General features: G+C 39.7%; 1 protein-coding gene across 1 annotated transcript; it reads right to left on the reverse strand.

The window, feature by feature from the left end:
• Positions 1-12,128: 12,128 nt before the first annotated feature.
• LOC107782243 (agamous-like MADS-box protein TM6) lies at positions 12,129-13,582 on the reverse strand. The gene is made up of 4 exons (XM_016603107.2): positions 13,463-13,582; positions 12,653-12,694; positions 12,500-12,544; positions 12,129-12,404 (listed from the first exon to the last, which is right to left on the reverse strand). Exons 1-4 carry the CDS (start codon positions 13,580-13,582, stop codon positions 12,231-12,233), a joined length of 381 nt encoding a protein of 126 aa, XP_016458593.1. The 3' UTR covers positions 12,129-12,230.
• Positions 13,583-17,034: the final 3,452 nt, after the last annotated feature.

Below are 17,034 nucleotides of genomic sequence, written 5' to 3' on the forward strand. Positions count from 1 at the left end.
CTGACACAGGAGCTTTAGGTGGTCATACCGGTGCGTATCCCCGTTACCCCGAGGCCTAGTGGTGAGCTACCTTTCTGAGCTATTCTACAACAACTAGTGCCTCTCCTTGTATTTGTATTCTGTCTATTTTATTTCAGACAGTATTTAGAACTTTTGTATAATCTACTAGATACTCATATACTTGTGACACAAGGTCTTTGCACACACACTGGTAGAATTGGAGTTTGAATTATTTTTTTTGGTTTTTATTTAATTAGAACCTTTCATATTTTCTTAAATATTACAAGTAAGAAGAGTTTAATTACTTGGATAATTATTAAAGTAATAAATATATGTTTAATTCACTAGTTGGCTGGCCTAGCTATGAGGTTGGGTGCCATCACGACCTATAGGTGAAATTGGGTCGTGACAACATGGTATCAGAGCACTAGATTCACGTAGGTCTCACAAGTTATGAGCAGGCCTAATAGAGTCTTGTGGATCAGTACGGAGACGTCTGTACTTATCTTCGAGAGGCTATAGGGTGTTAGGAAACTACCTTTCTTCATCTCCTATCGTGCAGTTGATGTAGTACTAAGTATCTTTCTCTTATTCTATCACAGATGGTGAGAATGCGCTCTACTGAGGTTCCAGACCAGGGAAGAGCTGCTCCCCCCAGTTATTAGAGGTTGAGGCAGAGGCCGAGGGAGAGCTCCAGCCTGTGGTAGGGGATGAGGACATCCCAGCGTTGTTCCAGTTATGCTACCAGTGGATCCAGTAGAGGATCCTATTATCGAGGAGCATGGCGAGGTGCCCGCAGCAGAGCCAGCTCCGATGGATTTCACATCCACACCTGGATTTCAGGAGGTCATGGGACGTATTCATGGACACTATAACTCAGGCTGATTTATTTCCGTTAGACCCAACCACATCTCAAGCGGGAGGGGGAGCACAGACCCCTACCGCACAGGCTCATGGGCAGGCAGCTGTTGTATATCATACCCAAGGTGCACTACCTATGGGTGGAGCCCAGCCAGTGGCAGCAGCTACACTTGAGCCCAGACCAGTTGCGGCCGGCGAGCCGCAGAAGCTACTGGACAGATGAACCAGGCTAATCCTCCTGTCTTTGGGGGTGAGCGACATGAGGATCCTCAAGACTTCATTGATCGGTGCAGGGACAGACTGCACAACATGAGGATATTGGAGTCTCATGGGGTATACTTTACTACTTTTCAGCTGGAGGGCAGGGCCCGTAGGTGGTGGAAGTCCTATCTTCTTGGCAGACCAAAAGATTCTCCTCTTATGAATTGGGACAGGTTCACCCGTATTTTCCTGGATAGGTATGTTCCCCCCTCCCAGAGGGAAGAGTTGCGGTTGTAGTTTGAGCAGCTCCAGCAGGGTCAGATGTCAGTGACCGATTATGAGGCGAGGTTCTCTGAGTTGTCTCGCCATGCACTTATGATACTCCCTACTGATGTAGAGAGAGTACGAAGGTTTGTTGTGGGTTTGCATACTGGCATTCAGGCCACTATGGCTCGAGAGGTTGAGATGGGGACTTCTTATGAGCTGGTAGTAGAGATAGCCCGGAGGATTGAGGGTGTGCGTCAGCGTAGCTGAGAGCATGTTATGAGAGATAAGCGGTTTAGATATTCTGGAGAGTTAAGAGGTGCCCCGTCTGGGGGTAGAGGTTAATTCGTGAGAGGGCAGTCCAGCAGGCCCCCATATCCAGCACCTCCGCATCCTCAGGGTGCTCCAGTGCGACCTTATTTCATTGTTATTCCAGAGAGTTCTTATAGCCCACCGGCTATTCAGGATTCTTTCAGTGGATATTCAGGTCATCAGTGCAAGACATTAGGTCAGTAGCCTACCATACCGAGGGGTTGTTTCGAGTGCGGGGATTTCAGTCACATGCAGAGATTCTGCCCCAGGCTTCGGGGAAGGCCGGTGTAGCAGGGTCAGCAGCCTATGATTACCGCACCAGTTGCTCCGCCAGCCGTCCGGCCGCCCAGGGGTGGAGGGCAGGTGGGCAGGGGTCGTCCTAGAGGTGGAGACCAGTTAGGTGGAGGTCAGCCAGTTGGCGCTCCAGCTCGGTTCTATGCTTTTCCGGCCAGACCAGATGCAGAGGTCTCAAATGCCGTGATCACAAGTATTATTTCTGTCTACGGTAAAGATGCCTTCGTATTATTTGATCTAGGGTCTACATATTCCTATGTGTCATCTCTATTTGCTCATTTCCTGGGTGTTTCTCGTGAGTCCTTGGGTACTCCTGTTTATGTGTCCACTCATATGGGCGATTCTATTGTTGTGGATCGGATCTACCGGTCCTGCATTGTTACATTTTTGGTTATGAAACTAGAGCAGATCTTCTACTGCTTGAGATGACCGACTTCGGGATCATCCTAGGCATGGACTGGTTATCTCCATATCATGCCATCATATATTGCCATGCCAAGACTGTTACCTTGGCGATTCCAGCATTGCCTAGGTTGGAGTGGAAGGGTTTGTCTATCAGTGCATCTAATCAGGTTATTTCTTTTCTAAAGGCTCGACACATGGTCGAGAAGGGTTGTTTAGCTTATCTAGCCTATGTTTGGGACACTACTGCAGAGACTCCGACAATTGATTCAGTGCATGTAGTCCAAGAGTTCTCTGATGTATTTCCTTCAGATCTTCCAGGCACGCCACCAGATTGTGATATCGATCTCTGTATTGACTTGGCTCCAGATACCCAGCCTATATCCATCCCACTATATCGCATGGCTCTGAAAGAGTTGAAGGATTTAAAAGAACAGCTTGAGGAGTTACTAGCCAAAGGGTTCGTTAGACCGAGTGTATCGCCTTGGGGTGCACCGGAATTATTTGTGAAGAAGAAGGATGGAACTATGCGAATGTGTATTGATTATCGCCAATTAAACAAAGTTACCATTAAGAACAAGTACCCGTTGTCGCGTATTGATGATCTATTTGACCAATTGTAGCATGCTAGGGTGTTCTCTAAGATCGACTTGAGTTCGGGGTACCATCAATTGAAGATTCGAGATTCGAATGTTCCGAAGACTGCTTTCCAGACTAGATATGGTCATTATGAGTTTCTACTGATGTCTTTCGGTTTGACTAACGCCCCGGCGACGTTTATGGATTTGATGAACAAGGTATTCAGGCCATATATTGATTCATTTGTCATTGTCTTTATTGATGATATTTTGATCTACTCACGTAGTATGGAGGACCACGAGCAACATTTGAGAGTGGTGCTTCAGACCTTGCGAGAACAAAAGTTATATGCTAAGTTCTCCAAATGTGAGTTTTGGCTAAATTCTATAGCATTTCTAGGGCATATTGTATCGGGTGAGGGTAATAAAGTTGATCCCAAAAAGATCGAGGCAGTTCAGAATTGGCATTGTCCCACTTCGGTGACTGAGATAAGGAGTTTCCTATGGTTATGAGGTTATTATCGTCGGTTCGTGGAGGGTTTTTCATCTATTGCAGCACCTTTGACCAAATTAACCCAAAAGGGTGCTCCGTTCCGATGGTCCGATGATTGTGAGGTGAGCTTTCAGAAGCTCAAGACAGCATTGACTACTGCACCAGTGTTAGTGTTGCCTTCTGGTTCAGGGATGTATACAGTGTATTTTGACGCTTCACGCATTGGCCTAGGTTGCGTATTGATGCAGGAGGGGCGAGTTATTGCATACGCTTCACGTCAGCTGAAACCCTATGAGAAGAATTACCCAGTACATGATTTGGAGTTAGCTGCGATTGTTCACGCTCTTAAGATTTAGAGGCATTATCTTTATGGGGTGTCTTGTGAGGTTTACACAGATCATCGCAGTTTGTAGTATTTGTTCAAGTAGAGGGACCTAAATTTGAGGCAGCGCAGATGGCTCGAGTTACTAAATAATTATGATATTACTATCCTGTATCATCCGGGCAAAGCAAATGTAGTTGTAGACGCCTTGAGTAGAAAAGAGGGGAGTATGGTTAGTTTGGCTTTTATTTCAGCAGAGGAGAGGCCATTAGCTTTGGATATTCAGTCCTTGGCTAATAGACTTGTGAGGCTGGATATTTCATAGCCCAGTCGAGTTCTTGCATGTGTTGTTGCCCAGTCTTCACTATTTGAGCGGATCAAGGCTCGCCAGTTTGATGATCCATACCTATTGGTCCTTCGAGAAACAGTACTACGGGGTGGTTCCAAGGAAGTTACTATTGGCAAGGATGGTGTTCTGCGACTCCAGGATCGTCTATGTGTTCCTAATGTAGATGGGCTGAGGGAAAAGATTCTGTAGGAGGCACACAGTTCTCGGTATTCTATTCATCCAGGTGCTACAAAGATGTATCGTGATCTGAGGCAGCATTATTGGTAGCGGTGGATGAAGAAGGACATAGTTGAGTATGTAGCTAGGTGCTTAAATTACCAGCAGGTTAAATATGAGCACCAGAGACCAGGTGGCCTACTTCAGCAGATGACTATACCGAAGTGAAAATGGGAACGCGTTACTATAGACTTTGTAGTTGGGTTGCCGCAGACCTTGCGGAAATTTGATGTAGTTTGGGTCATTGTCGACAGGTTGACCAAGTCGGCACACTTCATTTCGATAGTGAATACGTATACTTCAGAGAGGTTGGCCCAGATTTATATTTAGGAGATAGTTTAGTTGCACGGTGTGCCAATTTCCATCATATCAGATAGAGGCCCTCAGTTTACTTCACATTTCTGGAGAGCAGTACAGAGTGAATTGGGGACCCGTGTAAAGCTAAGCACAGCCTTTCATCCGCATACCGACAGGCAGTCGGAGTGGACAGTTCAGATTCTGAAGGATATGCTCAAGGCATGTGTGATTGACTTTGGAGGTCAGTGGGATCGTTTCTTTCCTTTGGCCGAGTTTGCTTATAACAACAGTTACCAATCCAACATCGAGATAGCTCCATTTGAAGCTTTATATGGTCGGCGATGTCATTCGCCCATAGGATCGTTTGAGTCTAGCGAGGCTAAGTTATATGGTACTGATTTGGTGAAGGATGCTTTAGAAAAGGTAAAGTTGATTCAGGAGCGACTTCGTACAGCATAATCTAGACAGAAGAGTTACGCGGATCAGAAAATGCGTGATTTATCATTTATGGTCGGTGAGAAAGTTCTCTTGAAGGTTTCGCCGATGAAAGGAATCATGAGATTCCAGAAGAAGGGCAAGTTTAGCCCAAGGTTTATAGGCCCATTTGAGGTGTTAAGACGAGTTGGGGAGGTTGCTTACGAGCTTGCTTTGCCACCCAGTTTATCGAGAGTTCATCCGGTTTTCCATGTATCTATGCTCCAGAAGTATCATGCCGACCTGTCACATGTGTTAGATTTCAGCACAGTTCAGCTGGATAAGAGCTTGGGTTATGAAGAGGAACCAGTTGCCATTGTTAATAGACAGGTTCGCCAATTGAGTTCTAATAAGATTTCTGTAGTAAAAGTCCAGTGGAAGGGCCAACCAGTCGGGGAAGCAACTTGGGAGGCCGAGGAGAACATGCAGAGCAGATATCCACACTTATTCAGCACTCCAGGTATAATTCTAAACCCGTTCGAGGATGAACGTTTATTTAAGAGGAGGAGAATGTAACGACCCAACCGGCCGTTTTGCCTTTTAGAATCCTGTTCCCCTAAATAAAACTCCATGTATGTGTTTTTGCTGTTTTATGACTTGTGGGGATGGTTAGTTAAAATCGGAACACTTGGTTCCTTAGTTGGCTTTAAAAAGGCCAAGTTTTACTTCGGTCAACATTTTTAGAAAATGATCCCGGAATCGAGATTTAACGGTTCCAATAGGTTCATATGATGATTTTAGACTTGGGCGTATGTTCGAATTGGGTTTTGGACAACCCGGGAGTATTTCGGCGCTTAATAGTGAAAATCAGTTATTTAAAGGTTTAAGGTTCTTTAAATTTGGTTTGAAGTAGGTTCTGGAGTAATCGAGGTCCGATTGAAATTCCGAGCCTGGGAATAGTTATGTATGGTGATTCAAGACTTGCACGCAAATTTTAGTCGTTCCGAGTAGTATAAGTATGATTCGGCGCGTTCGGAGGAATTTAAAAACTTGAAGTTCATATTTTGATCCAATTCGGTTTTGGGGTGTGATTCCTAGCTTCGTTGTTGATTTATATGTTTCGAGAGTTCGAGCAAGTCCGTATTATGTTTACAGACTTGTTGGCGCATTTGGACGGGGTCCCGGGTGGCTCGGGTGAGTTTTGAACCATCCGGAGCTAAGTTGGAAAAATCACAAATTCCAGTTCTGGCTTCCTTCTTCGCGAACGCGGAAAGACCCTCGCATTCGTGATGAAGGAAAATGGGGCTGGGCAATTGCCCTTCGCGTTTGCGTGGAAGACGACACGTTCGCGAAGCCTTGGATTTTTGGCCTACGCGCTCGCGAAGGGTAGGCCGATTAAGCCTTCGCGTTCGCGAGACCTCATCGTGTTCGCGAGACCTCATCGCGTTCGCGAAGGGCAATTAAGGGCCTGGGGAATTTTGCCTTCGCGAACGCGAGGCACTGACCGCGTTCGCGAAGAAGGGGTTTACTGTACCAGCCGGAATGTCTTTAAAACGGGGTTCAACCATTTTTAACCCCATTTCTTCCATTCTTGGGCGATTTTGGAGCTTTTTTAGAGGGGATTTCAATTATCAACTTGAAGGTAAGTTAATTCTAACCACTTTGAGTTAAATACATAGATTATGGTTAGATTATAACATGTAAATTGTGAAAATTAAAGGTTTAGATGAAAATTTTAGGTTTTGATAAAAATGAGATTTTAACCACGAAAATGGTTATGGGATAGGATGAAAATTATATATTTGAGTTCTGAGCACATGGGCCCGGGGTGAATTTTAAAAATTTTACCAATTTGGGTTGGGTAATTAATCTAATACTCTAATTTCGAATTGTTAAGCATGTATTAATTATTTTATATAACGTTTTGCTAGTTTTGGATTTCTCGGCACCGAATTGAGGCTTTAACGCGAAATTGAGATCGGAAAGTGAACTGCGAGACGAGGTAAGTCTCTCGTCTAACCTTGTAAGAGGGAATTTACCCCATAGGTGATTTAAATTGATAATTGTTGCTAATTGTGGGAGCTACGTACACACGAAGTGATGAGAGTCCGTGTGTAGCTACTAATTATGCTATGTCCGGGTAGTTTAGGACTCAAAATATGAATTACTTATAATAATTGCATCCTTTATTTAATTAAAGGACAGAAATTATATTGGAAATTGTTAGAAAAAATAGTAAAAGACTGAAATTTCACATACTTGAATTTTTGTGCAAATTACTTGATTGTTAATAGAAATTGTACATCCTTATGTGTTAATCTTATAATAACTTCTCATTTCGGAGGTTCAAAAGGAAATGTACTCCTTTCTTGTGGAGCGGGCCGAATGCCTCGGCAGTATAGATGCATCTATGGATCGTGTCGCACGTCCCTCGACAGTGTATACGACACTCTGGATCGGGCCATACGACCTCGGCAGAAATCGTGCTTAAATAATAATAATTACACGATATCTTGACATCCTATTGCAGCTTGCGAAGATAAATGATTAATTGAAAATTTATTGAACTTGAAAGAATTATTTATTTTCGCTTGTTAAGAATATTATTACTATTCACATAAACCATGTCTATTTAAATATTTCTATTTTAATATTATTGACCCACAGTGAGTGTCAAAGTCGACCCCTCGTCACTATTTTTTCGAGATTAGATTTGATACTTACTGGGTATAAGTTGTTTATGTACTCATGCTACGCTTGCTACACTTTTTGTGCAGGATCTGAGATAGGAGCTTTAGGTGGTCATACCGGTGCGCATCCACGTTACCCCGAGGCCTAGTGGTGAGCTGTCTTTCTGAGCCGTAGTGCAGCAACTAGTGTCTCTCCTTGTATTTGTATTCTGTCTATTTTATTTCAGACAGTATTTAGAACTTTTGTATAATCTACTAGATGCTCATATACTTGTAACACTAGGTCTTGGCACACACACTGGTAGAATTGGGGTTTGAATTATTTTTCTTGGTTTTTATTTAATCAGAACCTTTTATATTTTCTTAAATCTTGCAAGTAAGAAGAGTTTAATTACTCGGATAATTATTAAAGGAATAAATATATGTTTAATTCACTAGTTGGCTGGCCTAGCTGTGAGGTTTGGCGTCATCACGACCTATAGGTGAAATTGGGTCGTGACAACTGCAATCATAAGATAAGAGAAAAATATTTTTACTAATCAATTGTGAGTACAATTCTGTTTCTCCCTTGATTCTTCTCTCCTAATTATCTCCGTGATTCGAGGGTTGAAGCAGCATATTTCTCGAATGTGGGATGGGCAGACCTCCTAGGATGTATTTGATCTCCAGCTTCTTGAACTATTTGATTGTCAAGAAGTATTCGGCCATATTTTGATCTCTTTGTGAATATCCCAAGAGTTTATGGGTGTTTTGAGATGCCTCTTCAAGGGAGTATGTATCCCATTATATAGGTGTAAGTTAGGTTTAGGGTAGAGTAACCTCCAAGCAACCTTAATAGACTCCTAAGATTTCAAGAGTCCTATAGTATCTTTAATTTAGGATTTAACTTAATCCGTTAAAATTTCGATGTCTACGAGCGCCTCAGCATAAAATGGGTGGAGTTCACGTATTCAAATTCTTCAAAAAGAAAAGTGCAAATTTATCTTTTAACTATTAAATGGAAACTACAACTCATATTTTTAAACACAATTGTGTTCTGAAACTAATTCCGCCAAAGCAAAACCAAAAGAACGCAATTTCCTGATTATTTGTCGTCTTCCTAGTAGCATCCAAGTATCCAACAGATTTAAGCAAAAGCATATTCGGGATTTGTTTTACTATGCCAGCTCAAACGAAAGCTGCCTTGTGATTAAACCTTTTATCACTGCAAAAGCCGTCTTTAAATTTTTCCTTTTAAGTAAAATGTGGATTACACTCAATCAATGTTTAGCCATAACCCAAAGAGAAAATTTACAAGTCACAAGCAAGCTACACAAAGGGTGTGTTTGGTAAAAGGAAAACATTTTTTTCAAAAATATTTTCTAATTTTCTCATGTTTGGTTGGTTTAAACATTATGGAAAATATTTTTCTCATGAATTCATCTTACTCCAATTGTAAGAAAATGACTCACTTACCAGAAAGAGGGAAAACAGTTTCCAAAACTCTTTCTCAAGCTTCCCCAAACTATTCCCAATCCCTACCCTACCCTACCCTACCCCTCCCCCCTCCTCCTAACATAGTCACCGCCACTCTAGCCCCTAGATCCCAACCTATCACCTTCCCCGCCCTTACCCATTTTATCTCATATAGTGTTTGTCTAAATTATATATATTTTTCAAAAATATTTTCTGCTACCTAATCAAACACCGAAAAATAAGTAAGAAAAATAGTTTTTTTCTGAGAAAATCAGTTATTTTTCAAGGAAATCATACCAAACACACCCAAAAGAGTGCCGCCATTTCTATCAGCAAAGAGCTTATTCCCAACAGTTAATTGGAATAACAAGCTAAATTCAACGATTTATATAATTCATTGGGAGTGTACATAGGTCGGGTTGGTTCGAATTTTTTAATTACCAAACCAAACTAATGGTGTCGGGTTTTAAAATTTAAAAACCAAACCAAAACAACAAAGTCGGGTTTTTCAGTTTTTTCGAGTTATTGAGTTTTTTCTGGTAAAATCTTCAAGCACAAAATATGTAACTTGTACTCCAAATATTTCTTTAGTCCTAGTAAAATACAATTATATAATATATTTTTCAAGAAAATAACACAATAATATGGATAAGTCATAACATTATACTAAAATATTCAATAACAAAGATGATATATAAAATTGTATAAAGCAAATATTACTAATTGATAAGCCATAATAAAAATTAACATAACCTAAAAATACTATATAGGTCATGCCAAAATAAATATAGCTAATAAGTACTATTAATTACATAACTAAGCACTAAAGAAAAAGATAAACTAAGTTATGCTTTTTTATTATAAACCAATATAAAACTAAAAAATAGATATCCAACACTATCGTCATTCCTAGTGTTGAATTGAATTATTTTTGATAGCATTAGTATTGATTTGAACTTTGTTTGAGTTACTACATTTATGGGCTATAAAATTTATTTACCATTCAAGAATGTTAAGTCCAAACTTGAAATAATACGTTAAAAGATAAAATTGTGAAAAAGTTTATAAAGTATTTATAAATTACATTACAATAAATATTTATATGTATAAACTATTTTTAAAAATTGTACAAATATACTATATGGTTGGTTTGGTTTCGGTTTGACTTTTTTTAGTTAAAACCAAAACCAAACTAATTATGATCGAATTTTTGTTTCAATACCAAACCAAATTAAACCAAACCATAATCAGTTTTTTTTTCGGTTTGAGTCGGATTATCGATTTGGTGCTGTTTTATCGGTTTTCTTTGTACACCCCTATAATTAACAATGATATAAGTCTTAAATTAAGTTTTACAGCACTTAATAAATATGTTTGGCGAAATGTCGTTTACCTTTTTTATTTTTTAGAAATAAATTTTACATTAGACAAAATCATAATTTAAGTATTTTTCTAATATTTAGGAATAGTTATTTAATTATTTTTTTAGTAATACTTATGAATAGTTATTTAATTATTTTCTTATTTGAGCTACGTAGAAAATATGATATTTAGGACTTTATGCATAAATCGTTTCCTTGTTTAACGATGTAAGATAACTTTAATTCCTTATATATTAATTTTTCATAATGTTAGGAATTTAAAGCAACTTCTACAATTTTATTTATGAAATTCTTTCGCAAATTGATTATGTACTTCACGATTGTTTTTTTTTAAAACTTCACGATTGGCTACTTGCATAACTCACGATTATGGTTATTTGTTCTATTGCAAATTTTAGGACTTTAAGTCTTCCTTGTTGCTTCTTTATATTTTTATTTAAATAAACAAAAACTTTTCTTAGTTGCAAATTGATTATTATATTATTTGTGCATTCTTGAATAAAACATAAGAGTTTTCCCTAATATGTATTTAGGATTTTAAATCAATTAAATGTTGTGCATAAATTCTTTCTTAGTTGTAATATTCTAATACCTCGTATATAATTTTTCATTATTTGTATTATGAAAGATAATAACTTTGCAAAAAATAAGGAAACCAAAAACGGCGAAGTCCACAAAAAATAAGTAAGAACTAAACTTAACCCAATAATTATATAGTTGACACTTCTTTGATATTCAAAGATATTTGAGTTCTCAAATTATATGTCTTTTCCTTTGCCAATATATATCATGCTTATACCTTTTTTAAATATTACTATTATTAATGCTTACATTTTTAATTTTGTTGTAATATTATTTAACCAAAAAAATACAAAAGTGAATCTGCATAATTTAAATGAAAAAACAAATATTTTGTGAAACTTTGATACGTGCGGAAAAGTTTAGGGAAAATTTAATAGTAAGAAAAAAAGATGGTATAAAAAGATAATATTGGACAAAGGCCAGGAATTTGAATATCATCTATTCTTTAAAATATAATTGAGAGATAAGTGACAAGGTCAAATACAAATCAAAGTTAGAGTCCTTTTGTGAATGACTATAATATTTATTTGTTGATCCAGCTAAACATGATAAATATTAGTAAAAAGAGAAAATTTACAAGTCACAAGCACGCTACAGAAAGAGTGCCGCCTTTTCTATCAGCACAGAGCTTATTCCCAGTAGTTAATTGAAATAAGTAAAATTCGTCGATTCATATAATTCATAATAAAGCTATTACAGATCTTAAAATAAGTTTACAGCTCCTAACCAATATGCATCAACAAAATATTAAGAATTAGACTTATAAATGAGATGTGTTGCATAACATTCTAAAAAGAACAAACTACATGTGTAGATTTTCTAACAATAAAGTAAAAAAAATCAACATCGGAGAATTGAATTCATTCAAGATATCATAATTCATCTTCATAATTTGGCATCACTCATAATGGAGTCAAAACTCCTAGCTATAATAATAAAGTGCTATAGACAATTAGGAAGTAATCAAATCCAGACTCAGCGCAAAACCTAATTAGATAAAGTAGTTTTTGCAACTTGCAACAGTCAACTTTTTTGAGTAATAACATATAACTTGGGAAGTTAGTTGGAATAAGTCATCCAACATTAAAGGGTTTAACCCCATTGCCAAATTGCTGTTTTCAAGCAAGGTGTAGATTACGAGAACCAATTTCTCCTCCATTTTGAAGATTGGGGTGCAACGATTGTAGGCGAAAAGCATAGAGGTTGTGTACTCCATTGGCAAATGCCATAGCAGAGTTGTACTGTCCCTCACTTTCCACTACACCATACTTTGGATCTTCACTTTTTGCTTCCTTAATTTGATGAACCAATTAACTTTTTCGTGTTAATTAACAATCCCATAAACCAATGGCAAAAAATCAAACATATATATTTAAAATATACTTACCAAATCAAGCACGAGGTTTCCATGTTGCTCTTCTAAGTTCTTCACCTATTTTAGTCACATAAAGAATCCGTAGCACTTTGTAATATATCCCAACTCCCAAGCGAAATGAAAGGAAAGAAATTCATATCAAAGCTAACTAAAAGGAAGACTAACCTTCTTCCTGAAGGTATCTGTTTGAGTCTTGATCACGTGGTACTGTATGTAATTCACAGAGCCACTTATAGTTAAGTACGTATATAATACATGTGGAAAAGAATTTTAATTTATTTGATGACAATGTAAAAATAATTACACTAAATGTAATCTGACTTACTCCTAATATGTTATTCACCATCTTTTTGGATTTCAACCCCATAATGTATTCTTAAATGGTTTGATTGTATACATATTTTTACACTTTGTAAATATTTACACCCGTAGGAAAAATAAAATATATCATCGCCGAGACAAAATGAGCATCTTGTTTTTTTTTTTTTACTAGGACCAAAATGCTTTGCCTGGTTTGTGTATTTTTTTCATTTTTAAATTACACTGTGAATTGACGGGATTTGCATTTGGCAGAAGCAGCACAACTCAATCACAGGAGGACATGTTCAGAGGATTACTTTTTAAGTTGTGAGTAATATTACTTTCTTTCCTTTTCCAAAATGAATTCATAATAATTTTTTAAAACTATTCATTCAAGTCTACTCTCCATGAGTGATTTTTGCTTGAGAATGTTGAGCATTTATCCGTTCTCGAGACTCAAAATAAAGTGATTTTTGACTAACATTACACCATTTCACAATTGTGATAAAAGGTAATTGCTCGTGTAAGTCCATTTAGCTTCAGATATATATGGATCAAATCTTTTGTTGATAAAGATAGTATTTAACAAATTGTAGTAGCAGTTGCATAAAATTAAGAGGGAAATGGCATATAATAATGCCTCCAAAATACAAGAGTAAAGGTCAAAATCAAAACCTTTCTTTCACGTATCTCAGCTAGAGATTCAGAGATGTTCTCCTGCAAGTGGCACAAATCCTGCAAATTGAGGCCGCTCATGTCTTCCCCTGTTCTCTGCCAATGAACTGACAAGAGCATCGGTCATTTCACTATAGTTGCTACATTACATACAAGTTTTAGGTTTGTTTACCTTAAAAATTGAGTAACAATTAAACTTATATTGTAGTTTTAAAAATATATGATTTAAACCAACACCAATTGATAAACAACAAATTAAGTAGATAAGTTGGACAATAAAATAAATTAAACCGATCGGCAAACAATACCTCGACCTAGATTTGAGATAGTCTTGAGGTTAGTTAATAAGAACAATGGAGGATGGAATAAACGGCGATGAACAGTAAGCAAAGAAAGCAGCGTATATGTATATTCTTTTCAGTGAATCCTCTCTACAAATGATTGGACCTCCTCTTTATATAGTAGAGGAGACCTAATTATGGTATGTCTCTCATTACAGAAGGAAACCGTATAAATAGCTAGTTATCCGCTTCTGATTTGGTCTGTTCCGAGATTCACGCTATGATCCTTGACCGTTCACGGATATCCGTTCCGAAATTCACGTTGTGATCTTCGACCTGTTACTGATATCTCACCATTCCGTTATTATGCTCCCCTCGAAGTCGGTCATACTTGATCTCGATTGTTGCTGGCCTCGGTCTCAACGTACACTTCGATCTCTAGGCTTGATGTCTCATCTTCGAGCCTTGGTCCGATTTATTACGAGGCTACCCCTCCGATGCAACTCCCTTGTCTCGATCAAACAGCAAAATCGGGTAGGCCCGATTTTGACCGTATACAGATAGTCCCCTCGTTTCTTGAAGTGTAACGAGAAGAAACGAATTTGAGACTTCGATTTAATGACGTCAATATCGTGACGTAAGCAACAGAAGCGACTGGAGCGTCGCGTCTACACAGTTCCCAAAGTCATTAATTAACGCCAGTTGATGGTCGGCCACTAGTGCTTTCAAACCGTCAAAGTGGCTATTATAAATAGACCACCTTTATAATCTTCTCAAACTTTAGTTTCAAACTTCTTCAAATCTTCAAAAGCTCTTCTATCTTCTTCAAGTTCATCAATTTTGTTGGTTTCTGTTTACCAATCTCTTATTAAAACACAAATTCCGCAGTCTTCTTCCTTAAACCTCATATAGCAATGGCAAAAACATCAAAGACCGTTCCTCAAGGAGAAAAATCCTCATCATCGCGGCCGGCCGGTGACAAAACATCGGTGGAGCCACGTATCGAAGAGTGCATCCACGGGCCATATGAACTTACTTCGAACTTTAAAGTCGAAAAACCCTCTTCGTTTCCCGGCCAATGCGAGCCCATGTCTAGATACATTTGTTCGATATCCGAAGGCGATCTCGAGCAGGTGAAAAAGGACTGCCGCTGGGAGAATAAAGAGGTGGTGATTCCTACACCTAAAGAGGACATCACCACTCATGTGAAAGGGTTCTTAAGTGTGTATACTTACCCTTTCACACTGGGCTCCGTCGATCCGGTCATAATCGACTTCTGCCGCCAATACCGGGTAACCCTAGGCCAGATCTACCCCCTTTTTTGGCGCATTGTCATTTTGCTCAGATTTTTCTCGAGCAAGATTGAGGGGATATCTTTCGCCCTTGATCATCTCATTAGGCTATACAGCCCCCGTCTTTATCGGGGTGGACTGATAAGGCTTCAGCGCCGAGCCACGAAGGTGCTATTCTCGAGCATAGACGAGGACAAGGACCGAGGATGGATGTGTCGGTTTGTCCGAGTCAGGACCTCCGATTTAATCCCCGCCAAGAAGATGCCATTCCCCGAAGAATGGAACATGAAACGTAAGTAAAACTTCACCGATAACGTCTGATTACTTGTTATGTTTCCTTTACCTCTTCTCATCTATATTCTTCTTTATGGTGCAGTTTCCCCCTGATTTCCTGGTGCAGTCCCAGACCTTGCAAGTTGGGTTCGACAACTGGTTTCAAATTCTTCGTATGCTGAGCGCTCGTGGCATGATTTGGCCAAGGGTTGATGGGAGGCCAAAAATCATGGTAAGTTCCCTCATCCGTGTTTGATGCTTTCTTGTGAAATACTTCCTTTTAACTTGATTTCTTCTCATACAAGTCTTGGAGATAGTATCGTTATGAGGCCGCCTCTCCTCGAGGAAGAGGAGGTCCCAAAGCCGACCAAAGACAAAAAAAGGAAAAGGACTTCGCCACCAGATACCCCAAGGCCCAAGAAAAGCAGGGCTCGAAAGCCGAAGACTGATCTCGTCGTTCTGTCTGCCGATATAGTCCAAACTCTATGAGATGAGGACGAGGAGGGAGATGATACTGACTGCCTGCTGGTGGCTCGGAAGAGTGAAAGCATCGAAGCTTCAAAAGTTGTTGAGCCGGTGACGGTCGAGGGGGTTCAGCCGGGGAAAGGTCCGAGCAGAATCCCCGAATCATCGGGTGTTGATGATGCCTCCTGCCGTGATGAGCAACCGATGGGTGTGCCCGAAAGGCCTAGTTCTGAGTCCCTTCAAAAAGAAGAGAATGCCCCAAGTGAATCGCTCGAGGCAATTAATATTGACGATTCACCGCCCGACCCCACGTTCTCTGAGGGGCAGTTTCGGGATGCCCGATCCATGGAGACCCCCGATGTGGGGACGGCCCCTCCCCGAAGGGGATGATATATTTCATGGTTGCTTCGCGGGGGTCGATGATATTTCTGACCTTGACGCATCACTCATTTTTTATGAGACTCAGCGGCTTCTGAACCAAGTGAGTTTTAACCCATGCTACCATGCTTGTGTTTGTTCTTATTTCTCTAAGTCTGATTCCCTTTCTTTCTGTACAGGCTACAGCTCTCCATCGAGAAGCATCTTCCAAGTACCGAGCTGAGTTGGCCCGATGTGAAGCTGATCTCAAAAAGCTTACAGAGTAGAGAAATGCCCTCAAACTCCTCTATGTGCGAAAAGAAGAGGAGATCGTGAGTATTCGAGCCGAGCTGACAAGAGCTTATCAAGATCAGACCGAGCTTATTGAGCAGGTAATGTCAATTTTTGGGAGCTTGTTATGTATTAACTTGATATTGGTGACTAACACTTTGATTCTGCAGGTTCAGCAGAATGCCGAATTGGTTGAGCAGCTTCGTGAGGAAGCCAAGATGAAAGAAGCAGAGACTTTGGGGTAAAACCAGAGCATGGACCGTCTCGCCTCAGAGAAAGATGTTGTTCGGGCCCAACTGTCTTCAGTTGAGCGTCAACTCCAAAGTGTGAAGGTGGAGAACTTGGCCCGAGCCCAGAAAGTTAAAGAGCTCGAGACTCAGTTGGCCGCTGAGCTTGCAAGGGCCACATCCTAGGCAGAGGTGCTTGTGCCCTCCTACCGAGCTGACGTTGAAGCTGCTAACACTCGGGCAAAGGAAATTTATGATGCTGCTGAGGTTAGATTGTCTCGTGTTGCCGATCATGCTAGGCGCCAGTCCCGAAGAGAGACTCTTGAGGAGGTACATGCTCGTGGCTTCGACCTCACGGCTGATATCGAGAGTGCGAAATTTTTGGA

This window comes from Nicotiana tabacum, chromosome 17, assembly GCF_000715075.1.
Source record: "Nicotiana tabacum cultivar K326 chromosome 17, ASM71507v2, whole genome shotgun sequence".
NCBI classification, from domain to species: domain Eukaryota; kingdom Viridiplantae; phylum Streptophyta; class Magnoliopsida; order Solanales; family Solanaceae; genus Nicotiana; species Nicotiana tabacum.

What these genes read in the sequence shown, in the direction of transcription:
- LOC107782243 (XM_016603107.2), bottom strand. Translation starts at nt 13,582, where the DNA reads ATGCTCTTGTCAGTTCATTGGCAGAGAACAGGGGAAGACATGAGCGGC. An exon ending in CTGAGATACGTGAAAGAAAG is followed by an intron (nt 12,695 to 13,462) that starts GTTTTGATTTTG and finishes AATTACATACAG; the next exon opens with TACCACGTGATCAAGACTCA. An exon ending in GAAACCTCGTGCTTGATTTG is followed by an intron (nt 12,405 to 12,499) that starts GTAAGTATATTT and finishes CATCAAATTAAG; the next exon opens with GAAGCAAAAAGTGAAGATCC.